Source organism: Coenobita brevimanus, chromosome 1, assembly GCF_032717465.1.
Source record: "Coenobita brevimanus isolate Jiangsu-jjx chromosome 1, ASM3271746v2, whole genome shotgun sequence".
Taxonomy (NCBI): domain Eukaryota; kingdom Metazoa; phylum Arthropoda; class Malacostraca; order Decapoda; family Coenobitidae; genus Coenobita; species Coenobita brevimanus.
In genome coordinates, this window is record NC_136954.1 from 20,024,623 (window position 1) to 20,043,426 (window position 18,804).

The following is an 18,804-nucleotide window of genomic DNA, read 5'->3' on the forward strand; positions in this document are numbered from 1 at the left end:
GGAAAAGAATATTGGTGTATATGACTATGGTAACCTTTAGCTTCGGGAAAAGAATATTGGTGTATATGACTATGGTAACCTTTAGCTTCGGGAAAAGAATATTGGTGTATATGACTATGGTAACCTTTAGCTTCGGGAAAAGAATATTGGTGTATATGACTATGGTAACCTTTAGCTTCGGGATCTCTTGCATCCCAAAAGAAGTAGTCTGGGATTGTCTTTTACCATTTTGAATTTTCTTTTGTAGGTTTTGATGCTTTTGAATTTAATTTTGGCTTAACACACAATTGTAAAACAGCCTCATCAAGCTACTACCTTTAGGAAATATCTCCGCTACAGAAAGTATAAGAAAGTGGAGGAAGGACACTGCTGATGAAGTAAGCTGGTGCTGATAGTGATCTTGAATCTTCTGAACGATATGACCAGTTCGGCATACTAGTCCAAATCGGCGAAGTAAAGCTGCAACAGGAATTATAGGTATTAGACAGTATGATCAATAACATAATATTAGATTATGTTATAGCTTTACCGGCACAGAATTAGTTAATGTTACCAATTTAAAAAAGAAAATCAACAGTCCATGTGCGACATTCCTGAATATATGTATGGTAGATTCTCTCGTAACCATAAACTGTTCTTGTGGGAAGGTAAAGGCAAGACGAGTACAGTCTTCTCATGCCTCTTGTTCTTTCTCCAGTAAAATAAATAAAAAAATAAAAAATAAAGATAATAACAGAATAAATATAGTTACGAAGGAGAATTGTCGTAAGATTATATATACTGTATATATATATTCTTTCTCTGCAGGAAACATAAGCTAGTAAAGGAGGGTTCAGAATATTCTTTTGTATCCAGTTCTTCGTATAAAAACAGATCTAAGTTACAACATGGAATCAGTCGTAAATATGTTTAAGAATCCGGCTCCAAAATACGGCACATTTCCCATTCAGTTCCACGTTTACAGGTAAGCTTCAAGTTTCAGGCTGTTTTACAGGTAAGCTTCAAGTTTCAAGCAGTTTCTTTAAATCCAAAAACCTTGTTCATAAATTTTCTAGCCTCCTTATTCCATACTATTTCTCCTTTAAAGAGGTAAATCCAGTCGGATATAAACAAACAGAGCAATGCCACGTTCTTCGAAACTTGAAGCCTGGTTTTGAACGTGTAACTTGAGTGAACCGCACATGTGAAAAAGAGCTCACCTGGGAACAATGACTTACCTGGGAAAAGAAATCACCTTGGAAAAAGTAGGAAAGAGAACTCACCTGGGAAGAATACCTCATTCTGGAAAAAGAACTCGCCTGGGAAAAAGAACTCACATCGGAAAAAGAACTCACCTGGCGGCTACCGAGAGACTGAGCAGGACGGTAGTTGTCAACCAGGGCATCTGCGTTGGCGTCCTTCAAGGTGCGGAACTGTGCCATCTGTAGGGGTATAGCCACACTTCACCATGTTAGTCTTGCTAACCACAGACTATTTTATACGGCCGTTGAAAATAAAAAAGACCATTCAAAGTTTTTAAAATCCTGAATTAAGCACAAAGGCGTCTGACCCCTTTATTGTGATGACGTCTTACTTATTTTTTCTTGCTACCTAAGAAGACCTCTTGTACTGAAAGGATTAATGAAGGCTATATCTGACATCTTCAGTTTCAAGAGCCATTCCTTAACCGAGTACAGACGTTTTGTGGCAGCATGGATAAATGAGAAACGACTTCATTGTACTGAAGGAACTAAATGCTCGACCAAGAATGACGGCACAAAAGAAGATAGAAAATGAAGAGTAAGAGGATGTGTAAATTGTCATTATACTCGTTTTACCATCACTTGGCCCACATGTTAGTCGTTTTGCAGCCTACAGTATTTCACATAGTTCAGTAAGCACAACACAATGCTGCACGAAAGTTACTCTATTGTTACAGCTAAGCAGTCAGGCAGGAGAGATGACAATTTTAAGGTAAGTTAGAGTTAAAAGAGTATAGGAGAATATATTTACTCTTATCTCCTCACCTGTTTGGCCGATACGTCTAGTTTGTCATGGAAGACCGTCCACACTACCACCTCGTTGCAGGGCGGTGTGGTCAGAGAGCCTAGGTAGCGGTAGAACTTCTTCCTGTTGTTGGGTAGGAAGGTTGACAGCGGGATGGGCTGAATGGCGACCTCTTGACCTGATGGTAAAGGAACGAATGTGAAGGAATTGTGTTTGCCCATATCTTCACGGAAATAACGAAAGCATGTAACACTATCTCTCTCTCTCTCTCTCTCTCTCTCTCTCTCATGATATGAACTTGATGTAGTGCAACCACCCGACGAAGATGTTTGTATTAAGAAACAATGGTAAAGAGGTTAGCAGTAAATCTAAGGAGAAATATCTTATGTGATACATGAAACAAAACCCACCAGTTCTGTATTAGATTGTAACAAGTACAGTTAGAGGTTTAAGTCACACAAAGCATCGAGTTCCGTGATAAACAAAACAGCACAAAGTATCACCTGGCAGCGTGATGTTGGCAAGGCCCGTTATAAGTCCTGCGAGTGCTGGGTTGTCTTGCGCTGTGATGGTAAACATGACCCCGAGTACCGCCAGACCGTCCTCGTACAAAACGGCCGTTGCTGTGTCGTTGTAAACCTTCCTGTAATGCACCAGGTGCACCTCGCACGGGTACCTAAGAGGAGAGAGCATGCAATATTATAATCTCTCTCTCTCTCTCTCTCTCTCTCTCTCTCTCTCTCTCTCTCTCTCTCATGCTACTTCAGGCCATTAAGTTTCATATCCATTTGAGACGAACCAACTAATATTCCGCAAGCGGAACCATCTTCTCCAGTCATCATATTGATCTTCTGCTTATCCTGTCATACTGTTTTACCCCTTGTGTGTGTGTGTGTGTGTGTGTGTGTGTGTGTGTGTGTGTGTGTGTGTGTGTGTGTATTTATCTCCTCGTACCATCATACGCAGATCTTCCGCCATGTCTATCATAGCGCCTCTTCCCCTTATTTCATTCATTTCTCCTCATGTCAGCATACTTAATCAGTGTCCTCTATATATCACAGTGTTTCGTCCCGTGGTTTCCATTTTTCCTGCTGTCGTCATACTTAATCTTCTGCCTCCGTTATCACTCTGCCTCATCACCTTTGTTTCCATCATGGAAGCGAGCTAACCATGGCTCACTGACTCAACCCAGTCTACCATCCACCATACCAAGCCCTCTCAGTGTGGTCTAAGCTCTGCCTTCATGTTTTAGTTTTTCTTGCCTGTCATCCTTCATCCTCTCCTGCCTGAGGTACTTTATTGCCTAACAACAACCTAACTCCGACTCCGACATGATCTCTTTCTTAACTCTTCGTTACTCCATCCTATCCACTACCATACTCCACCCTAAATACTGCCATACTTCACCTTAACCACTGCCATACTCCACCTTACCCACTGCCTTTCTCCATACTCCATCTCAACCACCGCCATATTCCACCCAAACTGCCGCAAAAATGTATCCTGACCGCCGCAACACTCCACGTCACCCACTGCCTTACTCCACCCTAATCATCGTCTACCTCCCAACTTACCTGTTGTGTTGGATGAGATGCTCCGAGCCAACGGGGTTATTGGATCCCCAGTGGAAATGAAGCTGCGCGAACTCATATTCGCCGTTGAGATTCCCGCCACGCACGTAGGGTCTGATCGGCATGTCCACTGTGATCATGGCTGCCAGTAAAGAAATAGCTGTTTTAGGTAAATCCCAATAATCAGCTTGGGAGGTTTATTGAGGAATCTCTGTCAGTTTACTAATCGATTAGCTCTAAAATCTGGCCCTCCAAACCTACCAGTGTGAGTTATGATTCTTGCTGATAAAAATGTGGATAGTAATCTGCGTGTCAGCATTTCCTGATTATATTACGTTAGCGTACGTAAGAACCAAGTGAGAGGCTGAGAACAGCGGTCGTGCTACGGTCACTAGCAAAATTGGCCGAGGAAGTGTTTTTGCAGTCACTATGTTTTCATCTGACGGAGCTGGACCATACACACAAATACTATGCTGTGGTTGCATGAAGTGCGATAGGCCTTACTCATGAGGTAGCAATGAGCCTTCTTGGTCACTGGTCAAATCAACCCTTTTATGAGGCTACATTTGGCCATCAACGGAGCAAAACCGAATTCGAGATCATTGTCAGATGAAAACAAACTGACCATGTCTTCAGAGTATGAAAGTTAGCCGTAAAGAATAACCCAGGACATCTCACAGGATTTCACAACTCCGTGAAGGAACTATATCCTTTTTACATTAACCTGACCCAGATTTTCGTCCTTTTACAGCTTATTTCACGTAGGTTACCAGAGGTAAGAGGCAATTATACGCCTCTACAGTACGTCCTTTCCATAGCACATTTTGGTGACTAGCATCGTATTTCAATGATAAGTTTTTGCAACTCGGCATTCAAGATTGAGAGAATCCGAGAGATGCCAGTTTTAGACCAGGTTAGAGTAAAAGCAGTATAAGCGTACCTGAGTGTCCATTATTCGTGACTTTGACTGATGTTGGCATAACGTTGTAGTTGAAGAACTGGAAGAGATTCCATGTCGTCACCCTATTCCCGTTGTAGAGATCAATAGGAGACTGGCGCTGATATCCGCAAAAGGGGTAATGCTTTGCCCAATACCGCGGACCTGAAGGGTGATACTGTAGGTCAATATGTGAGAGAGAGAGAGAGAGAGAGAGAGAGAGAGAGAGAGAGAAGGAAAATGGGGGTCATGAGAGTTGGAGCAGGTGAGTCAGCAAGAATAACCCATTATGAATTTTTTTTTTCCCCATAAGCTGCATCAGGTCTTTCAGGTCATGTAAAATTAATTCAGGATCCCTACTTGCACAAGATATCAAGTCAGGTCGACACAATGCTTTCACATCATGCTTCTTATCCTTGCTTTTGAACCCTGTAGCAGGGAACATACTTACAAGGTCTGTGTAATGCCAGAGTCTGTCATCCAGAAGTTTAATCTTGAAACACCACCACTTGTATGCCTCCACGAGCATTCCTATTTATTCACACTCTCCAGTATGCGGGTAAAAATAAAAATCTAAACATAAACCTCACTCCATCCCCATTAATCGACTCTTGTCTCCTAGCCTGGAACCCTCTTTGCTCCTTCCTCCCTATGAATGATCTATGAATTTATTTGCTCAGCTGAGATGATGCAGGCGTGGACTATCTTATTTCCACGTGTCTCCACGAGGGAATGTAAGTGGGACAGCCGCCCATTCTCTGAATGTGCGCACGGTCCAGATTGCCCATTCACGGATGTCAATACTTCCCCAGGCCCAGACCCGCATAATCGGCCATGTGGCACAGGACGCGGTGCTGCTGTAGCTGTGAAAGTGTCTTCATAATCATCTGTTGACATATGGAAAGCTTTCCTTATTTACATTCTGGAATATTTCTAAGAACCAGACTGTGTCAACCACTTGCTATTTTCGGGATCGTGGCGCATAACTCTTGTAGGATATGTTACTCCTGAATTTTGTACTCTTTTTCTTTATAACCCCTTTCTTTTAAATATTTGCAGATGAATCTGACCAATTTTCTGAAAGTTTTCCAAGGAGGCTATGTAACAGGAACAACAGGGTAGCCTCACTGTCTCTTATGAGTGATAGCAAGTCAAACATAATATCTCCATGTCCAGCGTAAGTCAGTATCTCAGTCGTCAGTCAGTCACCTATACTGCTATCTCACACGCAGTACAACCTGGACAACCCCTGGTATTGTCCTAGCGTTAAGTTCATTGCTGGCTGGCTTCCGGCTGTTTGTTGCCTTTGGTCAATTCGTTAAAACAATTTCAACCAGTCTTTTGTTCATATTTGTTCCCAAGTGTTTTCTTTGGGTACTTCTTAACATATACTTTGTTACTTACCGGTGTGACCTTCGTAGCTCCAGTGGAATTCATTTGAACCTCCCTCCTCCTCCTCATCATCATCATCCCCATCACCTGTGGGTGGGAGGCAAGAGGGACCGTCATTAGTTTTTTCGGAGGTATAATTCGCGCCAGGATTGAGAGTCTTGTGATGCGAGGTCGCGAGAATATATATATATTTTTTTAGCATGAAAGTAATCTATTATTGAAATTGATGTACTCAGATATCCAACCCACTACCATGATATACCGAACACAGTTCAAAATGTTCTTAGGTGGTTACGATGTACTCAGATATCCAACCCACTACCATGATATACCGAACACAGTTCAAAATGTTCTTAGGTGGTTACAAATGCGCAACAATCAATCATGTGGTTTGAAAATAAACACAAATTTATTTCTGTTCTAAAACAATTTACCCACAGATGAAGTCCTTTGTCCTCTGTAACTCCTTAAATTTTTATTGAGAAACAGGCCAAAAACTTTATCCAACGATCCCGAGCGTGTTCTGCAGAATAAGCTTATCTTGGGTGATCACGGTTTTCAGAACCAAGATATCAGTACCAGATAAGCGATTTCTGTTATTACTTTGGAATCATAGGTGCCTTCTGCTGCGCTGTGATTTCATCTCTGAAGTGGTAATTGTCTAAAATGAATTCTTCAAACATTTTCAATCAACCTCAATAAGTGAGGCGGTGACTGAATTGGCAGAGAGGTTGCCTGCAGTCCTACCGGACCCAGGTTCTAATCCCCGCTTGGGCAGGGAACAGCTTAAGGATTTGAATTTCGCAAAAGCAGACTTTACTTATCTACTGAAGACCCGCCGACATGTCATAAAAATACCCCCGCTAATACCAGTACACCAGTCCTGTATGAGACAACCCTAGCATGTATTCAGTATGGACGGTGAGTGTTAAGACCGAAGTGGTGACATGTGGAGGTGTATGGTATGTAGGAGGACTAATGGACCTTGGGAGTAGGCTGTGAAGCCTATGCCTAGAGTCGGACACATTTGAAAACAAATTAAAGCAACAATTACCGTTTCTCTGTTGAATATAGTTAGGCCTATACTGAAATGAAACTACACAGCCAACATCATTTGTTATCTGAAAAATAAGGAAACATTTATTAACGTTCTAAAAGTTAAGTCAAAGACGGATCACGGTATGGAATATCCTTTACATGGCTCATCTCTGCTTTGAACATTGATTACGTTCTGATGCTGTAAAATGTGTTGATGTTGTTATAAGGGATTAGATATTAGGCCACTTCCAACCTCTTCAGTCCAAAGGGATCCCTCAAAAACCGCACATAATATTATTATCAGGCAGTAAAAAGAAAGAAGAAAGTTCGCGGGTTGATGTGATTATATATTCCATACCTTACAGACTGCATCAGAATTATTTTAAACTATATCAGATATGAGGATTGATCTGTCATATATTCAATAGCTATTGCTGCTGCTTTTGATGATGATGATGATGGTTGATAATTATGATGATGATGCAGATGATTGCCAGCTCCATGTTACTAGTATGTATACCGTACATACAAACACCACCACCGTTACTAACCCCAAACACGGATCATTTGCAAAATACCCACATTATCATCATATTATTTTTGCGTCACTGCTCAGTCATAAAATGAACACCAATAACGGGCATAAAATGAACACCAGTAACGGGCTGAAACAGGAACTTGGAGCTCTGTATTACTTTACTCTAACCTGGCCTAAAATTTCCTTCTCTCCATTTTGAATGCTGAGTTGTAAAAATAGATTAACACTTAAATATGATATTAATCACGATGATGCGTTATGAAAGTGTGCGGAACCTTAGTATTATCTTTTTCACCAGCTGACCTACGTGGAATAAGCTGCAAAATGAGGAAAATACGGACGAAGTTAAGGTAAAAAGAGTATAGTAACACAGAAATAAACTTGAAGGACCCGTAAAAATGTCAGCACTTAAGACATTTATTATTTTAGGGAAGTGCATAACCAAACAATAATGCAGCCGTGCTCGCTGACACTTCCCTCAGAGAACGTCCTCAGTAGCCCAGGCATCAAAGAAGTCACTGCGTTGCATCTCTATCACTGCGGTAGAATGGAAGCGCAAAAATAATGGCGCAGAGACGGAATATGAAAAGTACTAACACAGGCATGATATACTGGTAGCGTAGCGTTACAAAAGTAAATAAATAAATAAATAATGAATAGGCGCTATCAGTTAAATATTCTGATGTACAAAACAAAAGACCCGAAACTTCTAGACAACTGTGAAAAAAAAATCCAACTCTACTAATCCTTATTCGAAGTAATTATTCGATAGGCTGTCTTGTTCTTCATATCAGAGGCAAGCTCATTCAGTAACACAAAAGAGAGCCTTTGCTACCATAAGATTAAAAAATTAAATCACACTTCATGATCCAAAAAGCTGTTCAGTTCTGGAAATTCAAATCAACCATCGAAAGCACTGGATAATATCAGTGAAATTAGTCATAATGTCAGCTTACGTTTATTTATTATGTTTGACTTGAGTGGAGCAGATTCATAGTGCTGCACCACAGCAGACTGAGCAGGTGGTGGTAATGCGAGATAGAGTGTGGTGATGCCGATGAGTAGTAAGAGCCTCATGTTGTGCTGCGGGTGTCGGGCTGGATGGCAGTCACACCTGCGGGTAGGTAAGAACAGGAGTGAACACGGGGATATATATATATATATATATATATATATATATGTGTGTGTGTGTGTGTGTGTGTGTGTGTGTGTGTGTATGTATGTATGTATGTTCCCATCTTGACGTAAAGTACAGTCAACGTCAAAACATCGAGCATCACAAAAACACCGAAAAATAAATAAAATATAAAAATAATTTTTAAAAACAACAGCAGCAGGACGCCCCATACTACCTCCACTTCACCTGGCCATCGCCAAGCCATTCACTGTCGGCCACATCAAACACTGGCTCTCACCCTACGACAGTCATTTAAGGTAAAGTTTGAATAATTCTGCTGATGCAGATTCATATGTAGCACTTTTGTTTGTCTGTATCAGTAACATTTACTCCACGAAAGTCGAGCAGAAAAATAATTGTCTGAAATTTGATATATGTATTAATCCACCGAGAAAAAGAAAATATTATACCTTTACGTCTGATATCCTCAATTCAACACATCCCACACTTTCAGATAACGTACAGTACCTGTCGGTCGAGGCTAATAATTTGCTTAAACACACACACACACACACACACACACAGGCTACACCAGCACGAACACTGTTGAAGCGAGAGTTGAGGCAGATGAGACTTCCTGGCTCCACCCTTTGCAGTTTCCTCAGTTCATTGCCACCAGCCAGTTATCTTTACCTGCTACTGTGCCCCCCTCCCCCAGCCCACCCTCTTTTAAAAAGATAAATAAATAAAAATACAAAGAAGAAAGACATGTATCCAAAGCTCTTATGCCAACCTCCATTCATGTTATTGTATTTACTTTTATGGTGATTGTGGGGCTGGGAGGTAAGGGTATATGGGATCTGTGTGTGTGTGTGTGTGTGTGTGTGTGTGTGTAATTGAGGGAGAAGGTGGGGTTGAGGGTGAGTGTGTGTGTGTAAGGATGGAGGTGGGGTGGGGATAAGGGTGAGAATATGGATGAGAGAGAGAGAGAGAGAGAGAGAGAGAGAGAGAGAGAGAGAGAGAGAGAGAGAGAGAGAGAAGGGGGGTGGGATAAGAAGTGGTGGAAGAGACGCTGTGAATGAAATGGTGCGATCACATAATAATACACGATTTTGATTAGGCCGGAATGATAATTTTTTGTTACAGATACGATTACATCTAATGTAATCGTGACTTGAATCATAAGTACATTTAATATACATTATTGACCCTGAGAAAATATGGTCTAGAGGTACGGTGGCTTTAGTTTTTCTTCATAATGAAATTCATAATATATGGCTTGCGTTTGAACAACACTACTTACAGTTGTGAAAAAGAATCTTCATAGATGCCGACGTTATTTTTTTTTTTCTTAGATATAGGTAAAGTGGAGTCCGGCATTGAAATCTGTGTATTTGTAATAATGAGATAAAGTGCTGGAGGGGTAAACAGGATTAGGCCTAATGATGAATCTGCCTCTCATTAACTAGATGTTTACTTTAATTTTTTGACTGACTTTTCGCAAATGTTAATGGGTTTAGTACCAGCGTCATGTATATGGATCTATGGCAGACAGCGCTTTCTGTACCGTCTCTCATTCTACAGTCATGTATAGGATATCTCACTTATGAGGGAAGATTAGACTGTAAGCCTCACTACAGTTGTATATATATATATATATATATATATATATATATATATATATATATATTACTCCATTCCGGTAATGACAGTCTCATTCATTCACCACAATTACTGTTTTCTATATTAATTTTCTCGTCTTTCCTCAGTTTCTAAGAAACAAAATTCCATCTCTTTATCACCGATTGCTGGGCTTTTTTTCTCAACTTGTCCCTCTTACTTATATTTCTCCAACTTGCATTTTTCATTTCCTATCGGTCGTTTTAAACACGTCCCTCTCCACTGTTTCCACCTGAAAGTAATTCAGTCGTTTTCTGATCTATATTCTACGTGCCTGTGTTTCAGTGCCATTTAAGTTGACGGTATATGGAGGTACAACGTGAACTCTGAAGGAAAGTGATAACCTACTAGCAGGCTTGATCGAAATGAGATGAAGATGGTAAGGTAGATGTGCATTATTCTCTTGACTATCAGAATAAGGCGTTTAGAGTGTCTGTAGAGTGAATGTACTGTCTATGTGATGCATACTTGTCAGCCGAAGTGGATTGGCCACGTGAAGAAAATAGGCGGCTAGACCTAGGTAAAGAAATCCTAGTATAAATCCAGAAAGTGGGGAATTTAGGACAAGAAGACCGAATGATGGCTTCTGGATAAAAATGACAAAACTGAGGCTCTGCAAAACATCGTGCAGAATGGTCCCCAAACGAATAAAACTGACACGTGTATGTACAGGACTTACAAGTTTAAAGCTCTTGTCTGCCACCACACCTCTTGTATTATATGGTATTTTAATATTTTTAGAAACGGAAGCATTTCGAGGAACGGATTTGCCCGCCTTATCTCTCACTATTTTCGGACGTTAGGTTATTTACTCCTGTAGGCCTTAGCGATTTTAGCGAAGTCACACCAGGTCAGACCAGATCGCACCCCACAACACGCCATACCACCCTCTCACACTGCACAACACATCATACCACCTTCTCACATCACACAACGCACCATACCACTCTCTTACATCACGTACATCACGCAACACACCATAACACCCTCTCACACCACACAACACACCATACCACCCTCTCACACCACACAACACACCATACCACCCTCTCACACCACGCTACACATCGTTCTCCCACACCACACCACAGCAAGGGCATTAACCGAAGGACCCTGAAGCTCCCTGATTTGGTGCTTCTGTACTTGCTATGAAGCAGTGCAGTGCATCAGTGCTGATGCTCTTCGGTCTTTGTGATGATTTAACACATAGTCTTCAAAACTATTGTTTGTATGATATGCAATACAATAACACCATTACAAATACTAGACGGAGGTATGGTGCCGAACACAGCTTTTTTAAAAAATAGTTTTGAAGGCTTACAGCATCATAATTTAAATTCTTATTGAATGTAAGTAATTATATTGACAGATTATATAATAGATAAATATATCAGTGAAATTCGGTTGTTTTCTTATCCACAAATTTTGTTCACTTAAAGGAAATTTTGCCTGGCAACCAGTCAGTTTCTTTAACCCCGTAGGGCCCAATGTCCCATGGGGTGATGGTTCGGGTCATTTTCAAAACATGAGTAGAGAGGGAACTCCAAAGTAGGGATACGTAAGATTAACGACTATTAGTCAATAGGTGAAGGACGGTACGCTAAGTACTTTGCCCACAAAACCTCACGTGCAGCAACCTTGGATTTATTAGGGTTGAGTATACCATCACTGCTTAAAAGAAAAGGTGAACAACGAATCTAATGAACGTAAAGAGGGACATTACCGATAGCCGCACCCACGCCAACCGTATCCAGCACCCGAACCCATGGCAAAGGGTAAGACGTCCTTTTTCTTTGAACACATCCCTCAGACACACCACAGATGCACACTACACACACCTCATACACACTTCAGACACACCTCTGTGGGTACTGCGAAAATTAATGGCAGTGTGAACCTCATGAAACTCAACGGTTGCAACCTGTAAGATTTCATTCTTCAAAAAGATAAAATGACTCATTGAGTGACACAGTTAGGGAAACACTGGGTCTGGCCACCCCCTGTAAATGTGCCAAAGTGTAAATCTGGCGTCATGTCGTCGGAGAGGGTGAGTACATGAATAACTGAAAGGGGTGGTCGACTGACTGTTTAATCTTATTTAAAAAAAAAAAAAAAGTTTTATGAGGCCGATAAGTGTTGAAATATAGCTTAATCTACAGGTATACAACACATTTGATTGACAAAATGATATTGTATCAAACAATGCTACGATTAAATTCCGATTAAGATTACTTTGGAAAAAATGAATAATCGATTACAGTTGCCTGAAAATTTGTAATGGACTATGACCGATTACAGACTATCATTACTCTATGTCTATGTGTGACATCCAATCGACCTTACTGTGCTTTGAGAGGTCTCTCTTACTTAAGTGTTAAATGTATAACCCTAAAATCATCTTCGCATCCGATACACTATCATGTAGCATAGTGTATGTGAATGCCTCTTTTTACATGAGGGCAGACTTAACGCTACCTGTCTTCTCCCCCACCTTTCATCCACCCTTGATATCTGATTTGTCCCCAATCTCCCAACACGAATTGCTGGATCAGTCTTAGACTAGTGACCGTTACCTGTGCGTGGCTGGAGAGTTACTGCAGCCAACTGAAGCGAAACCAGAAGCATACTTGTATTATATTCACTCGCTATGATTCATGACTTAATGATGATGAGGTGTAGTTGCATGTTTGCACGTGTTCTGTTCTAATGAGACTCAGATAAATAACGCGGATATCATGTGGTTTGAGTGAGTTGATTGAAGGTAATTCTTAATCGCCTGATCCCAGCCGAAACTGGCAAGTTAAAGTGAAAAGGAGCACCATGCATCTTAGTGTAGAAACCGGCAGGATATTTTTGTAGGAACAGTCGAAAAGAAAACTTATAGTACCGTAGTGAAACCTGGTAACCATATCACAGTAATTCTGTCCGTTAAATGTTTCACTGATGACTGAGTGGGATGTGTCTCACACCAACCTTCTCCAGTATAGCCTGTTCCTGAAATTCTGAATTATATCAGCAGGTAAACTTACTTCACCCATTTGCGACTCCAGTTCCAGACCATTTCCTTCCTGTCGTCTCTTTATTCTTTTCGTCATTCTGCTCTTTTCCTGAGGAATTTATGTCCATTTTATACTACGGACACCAACACTGCACTGCATAATTCAGGTGTTGCCTTACTAAAGCACGACAACTGCACTCATACTTTGGATATCCTGTTATTCACACTTCTAGCAATATATACCGGCACGCTACTTGCCCTATTTCCGGCACTAATACACTGTTCATTGCAGCTTAAGCCTTTGCTTCATAAATCCCACTCACATTCTGATATACGTTTCTGTCTATCAAATTGGTAATTAATATCGCCAATAAGGCTGTTGATATTGTGTCTATTACAGTTTTCTGTTGTAAATTTCACTGAACAATCCTCTGACCATTTGCATATTGTCATTTTTCTTCCGAAGATATACAGTGTTTTGTCGAGTTAATGTCACGTTCTTTAATACTGTGTCCAGCAAATTTACTGATACCACTAGTGATCCTTAAGTGTGGATCATCTTACACACACACACACACACACACACACACACACACACACACACACAGATGCATGTATAAACGTTATCGCTCCGCCTACTAAAGGCGGGCGATAATAATAATAACAACAACATGGATGTGCAGTGTTCCTAATATTACATATAAAAATTGCAGACCCAAACGTGCCAATATTACGGAGCACTGATATATTAACACAGAACCGACCACAGCCGTTCCTATCGATACCACTAGACCTTCCCCATAGGTGGCTGTTGTGTATATATACGCAACGACTTATCTTGCTCTCGTGTTACTGAACTCGATTCTTCTGAATTCTCTACACTCTGGCTTCGGCTTTCCTGTCATTCTCTGACTAAATATATCTGTGCTCTTTACTTATCCCCTAATTCTACTGACTATCAAAAATTCTTCGACTATCTTACTTCTACGATGGAACACATTCTATCCATTTCTCCTTTCTCTGAAATCTCCATTCTAGGAGATTTCAATGTTCACCACCACCTTTGGCTCTCCTCTCCTTTCACGGATCCACCTGGTGAACAAGCCTACATCTTTTCTATCCTTAATGACCTAGAGCAGCTTGTACAGCACCCTACCCGTATCCCTGACTGCCTTGGAGAGAGCCCCAACATACTTGACCTCTTCCTCACAACTAATCCTTCTGCTTACTCTGTTAATCTTTTCTCTCCGTTGGGCTCCTCTGATCACAACCTTATTACCTTAACCTGTCCTATCACTCCGGTACGGCCTGTGGACCCTCCAGGGAAACGTCGTTTGTGGCATTTTGGAGCCGCGGACTGGGAGGCCCTCAGGCAGTACTTCTTTGATTTTCCCTGGAATGATTGTTGCTTCCATGGCCGTGAGCCATCTGAGTGTGCCTTGCGCATTACGGAGCTTATTCTCTCGGGCATGGAAGCATACATTCCTTTCTCATATCCTTTGACTAAGGCAAGAAAGCCTTGGTTTAATCACGCTTGTTCTAATGCTGTCCGCAACAAGGAGAGGGCCTACAAATGGTACTGGAGCCAACCCACCCCTGAATCACATCATCTTTTCGTTTCTGCCTGGAGTCGTGCTAAGTCTGTTCTTCGCTCTACTAAAAATAATTTCATCCATACTAAATGCTCTCAACTCTCCAACTCGAATTCTTCCCACTCCTTTTGGCACCTTGCCAAAAATCTTTCTAACAACTTTACCTCATCATCCTTCCCTCCTCTTTTCTACTCTGATGGTTCTGTAGCTATTTCTTCTACTGATAAAGCAGATCTCTTCGCACAGACTTTCTCCTCCAATTTCACCTTAGACGATTCCGGTGCTGTTCCTCCATCTCTTCCCCCCTCTGACTTCCTCATGGCTGACATTAAAATTTCTTCAGTTGATGTATTTTCTGCCATTACCGGCCTCAGTACTAACAAGGCATATGGGCCTGATGGGGTCCCTCCTGTTGTTCTCAAGAACTGTGCTTCTGTGCTTACACCCTGCCTAGGCAAACTCTTTCGCCTTTGTCTGTCAACTTGTACCTTTCCTTCTTGCTGGAAGTTTGCTCTCATTCAGCCAGTCCCAAAGAAGGGTGACCACTCCCAACCCTCCAACTATCGTCCAATTGCTTTAACGTCCTGTATTTCAAAAGTTTTCGAGTCAATTCTCAATAGAAAAATTTTAAGGCATCTTTCCTATCACAACCTTCTTTCCGATCGTCAGTACGGGTTCCGTCAGGGACGCTCCACTGGCGATCTTCTCACCTACCTTTCAGACTCCTGGTCATCCTCCTTTCGGGACTTTGGCGAAAGCTTTGCCATTGCACTTGATATCTCAAAGGCTTTCGATCGAGTCTGGCATAAATCTTTAATTTCCAAACTGCCCTCCTACGGTTTCTATCCTTCTGTCTGTGCCTTCATCGCTAGCTTCCTTTCTGGTCGTTCTATTGCCGCTGTTGTAGACGGCCATCGTTCTTCTCGTAGATCTATCAACAGTAGTGTTCCTCAGGGCTCTGTCCTATCACCTACTCTCTTCCTTTCATTCATCAATGATCTTCTAAGCTGTACATCTAACCCTATCCACTCATACGCTGATGACTCCACCCTTCACCTTTCCATTCGGTTTCCGCAACGCCCATCTCAACAGTTACTTCAACAAACAAGGGATGAGGCTATGGCACACCTAACGTCTGACTTGGCTCATATCTCTGACTGGGGTAAAAATAATATGGTTGTTTTTAATGCATCTAAGACTCAGTTCTTACACCTATCAACCCGACAAAATCTTCCACAGGTATACCCACTAATGTTTAATAATATTCAGCTTAATCCTGCATCATCCTTGAACATGCTTGGGGTTTCATTTACTCGGGACTTATCTTGGAAAGATCATATTACATCTCTTGTAAAATCTGCTTCCAAGAGATTGGGTGTGCTAAGCAGACTCTGTTCTTTCTATACCCCTGCACAATTGTTGACTCTCTGCAGGGGTTTTATCCGCCCCTGTGTGGAGTACAACTCACATGTGTGGGGAGGCTCGCCACATACAGCTCTTCTCAATAGGGTGGAGTCAAAGGCTTTTCGTCTCATTAACTCTCCTCCTCTTACTGACTCCCTTCAACCTCTGTCTCTTCGCCGTAGTGTTGCATCTTTATCTCTTTTCTACCGCTACTTTAATGGTCACTGCTCCTCTGAACTGTCTGCTTGCATTCCTCCATCTCTACGACGGGCGCGTAGCACCCGTCTGGCAGCAAACTCGCATCTCTTTTCTGTCCAACTCTCTAATGCAAGAGTTAACCGTTACTCCCAGTCTTTCATTTATGCAACAGGTCAGCTCTGGAACTGTCTCACTCTGTCTGTATTTCCTGCTGCCTATGATCTCCAGTCTTTCAAACGCAGTGTGTCAAGGCATCTCAAAATGATCGGATCTTGAATTTGGCTCTCTATTGTATTTTGTTTATCTCTTGGAGGGAACTTTAACTGCGGGCTCATGGCCTTTGGTTCCTTCTTCCTCGCATTAAAAAAAAAAAAAAAACTTCCCCGTGGTAATGCAACCCATTGTAGTCCCTTATGGGATCACTACAGCTGTTTGGGAAAAATAACATGATGAACGGTATGCCTACAGCCCACTACAATACACCTGTGACGTTTCACTGACATCCATCGAATAGCCTAGGAGGAGTTAGTGGACAAACAAACAAACGACTGGACATAAACAGAGGCCGAATGTCTCGCATCGGTATATGACGTCTTGACAGAACTGTTACCATCCTGCTTTGCAGGTGTCATCATAGTTATATGAATAATAATAATAATAATAACAATAATAATAATAATCCATCCATCCATCATCCAATCCTATATTGCCCCATGAGGAGAGAGGAGCCCATGGTTAGGCAAGTTGGTCCTGACATTTAAGATGAAAGTGACGAGCCTCACTCATCCCTGAGTGGCATTGCGTGAGCAATAAACCCCAACCACCCCATGGATATAAACCTACACAGGCTTAATCCGATTGAAGCACCTCAGTTACCCACTAAACCATCAGGCGCCATAAGATAATAATAGTAATGATGATGATGATGATAATAATAATGATAATGATAATAATAATAATAATAATAATAATAATAATAGTAGTAGTAGTAGTAGTGATCACAATATAGAGGATGACAAACATCATAATATCCCTGATAAAACACGTTAACACAGCTTTGACATATAAAACCAAACAGTGGCATAATATGCTGTAATAGTAGAGTTATAGTAATACTGACAAAATTAATGTTTGACAGCAACCCAACCTTCTGTCATGGTAAAAAGATATTTCATTGCGTCAACACATGCTGTTTCAGTGTTTGTAATCCTCTGTATCGCGCCTAATAACGTGATTATAATTATTATTATTATTATTATTATTATTATTATTATTGCTACTACTACTACTGCTGCTGCTGCTGCTGCCGCCGCTGCCGCCGCCGCCGTTGCCGCCGCCGTTGCCGCCGCCGCCGCCGTTGCCGCCGCCGCCGCCGCCGCCGCCGCTGCTGCTGCTGCTATTATTAGTATTATTATTATTGTGGAAGGTGGGGGCGCTCACCATGCACTCGCTCAATCCAGTGCTGCTCTCGGGTGACTGCCCTTTCCTCTCATCCCTCTTTCCTTCCTTCCTCTTCTGTCTTTCCTTCATTGTTTCCTCCTCCTCTTGTCTGTTATTATTATTATTATTATTATTATTATTATTATCATTATTATAATTATTATAATAATAACTATGACTGTGCTGTCCTTGCACATACCCCAGAAGCCCTACAACAGTCTCTCACCATCGTTTCTAACATTTATCATGCAGTGGGGCTCCGAATAAATGTCAATAAAACAAAAAATCATATCTCAGAGAAAAAAGACAGCAGAGCCTCTTGCATTCCAGATAAATGGCGAAAATGTGAAACAGGCAGAGAATTTTACCTACCTTGGAATTGTGCTTGCTGATAAACATAACATTGATGCAGAAGTCCTTGCAAGAATCAACTACGCCTCAGCCTCTTTTGGGCGTCTCAGATCCAGAGTCTTTGAAAACACCAGCTTGAGAATGAAGACGAAGGTATCAGTTTATACAGCTGTATGTCTCTCCGCCCTCTTATATGGTGCCGAATCCCGGACTACTTACTGTACATCAAACGCATCAAAAGTATTGTCTTTTCACATCCAGTGCTTACAGTGCATCCTAGGACTCACATGGGAGGATAAAGTCCCTTTTTCTCAAATTCTTCACCGGGCAGTCATCCAGAATAGAAACCATGCTGGCTTAAAAAAAAAAAAAAAATCAGATGGGTCGGACACGAGTTTCGCATGACAGACCATCGCCTTCCCCGCCAGGTTCTGTATGGCCAACTCCCTACAGCACATTGCAACCCAGGGGGAAAGTAGAAGGGATATAAAGATCATATAAGAAATACGAAAAGATCATGAACCTATTTCCTGTGACAGAAAACAATGGTGAGCGCTCTACA

The 18,804-nt window shown here is 41.5% G+C and overlaps 1 protein-coding gene across 1 annotated transcript; it reads right to left on the bottom strand.

Moving 5' to 3' along the window:
- Window positions 1-435: 435 nt before the first annotated feature.
- On the bottom strand, window positions 436-18,593 carry LOC145391933 (putative carbonic anhydrase 3). Its single transcript, XM_080266458.1, has 8 exons — window positions 18,530-18,593; window positions 5,899-5,973; window positions 4,855-4,923; window positions 3,561-3,699; window positions 2,490-2,629; window positions 2,007-2,164; window positions 1,335-1,421; window positions 436-459 (listed from the first exon to the last, which is right to left on the bottom strand). The coding sequence occupies exons 1-8, from the start codon at window positions 18,591-18,593 to the stop codon at window positions 436-438; spliced, it is 756 nt and encodes a 251-aa protein (XP_080122584.1).
- Between the last annotated feature and the right edge of the window lie 211 nt (window positions 18,594-18,804).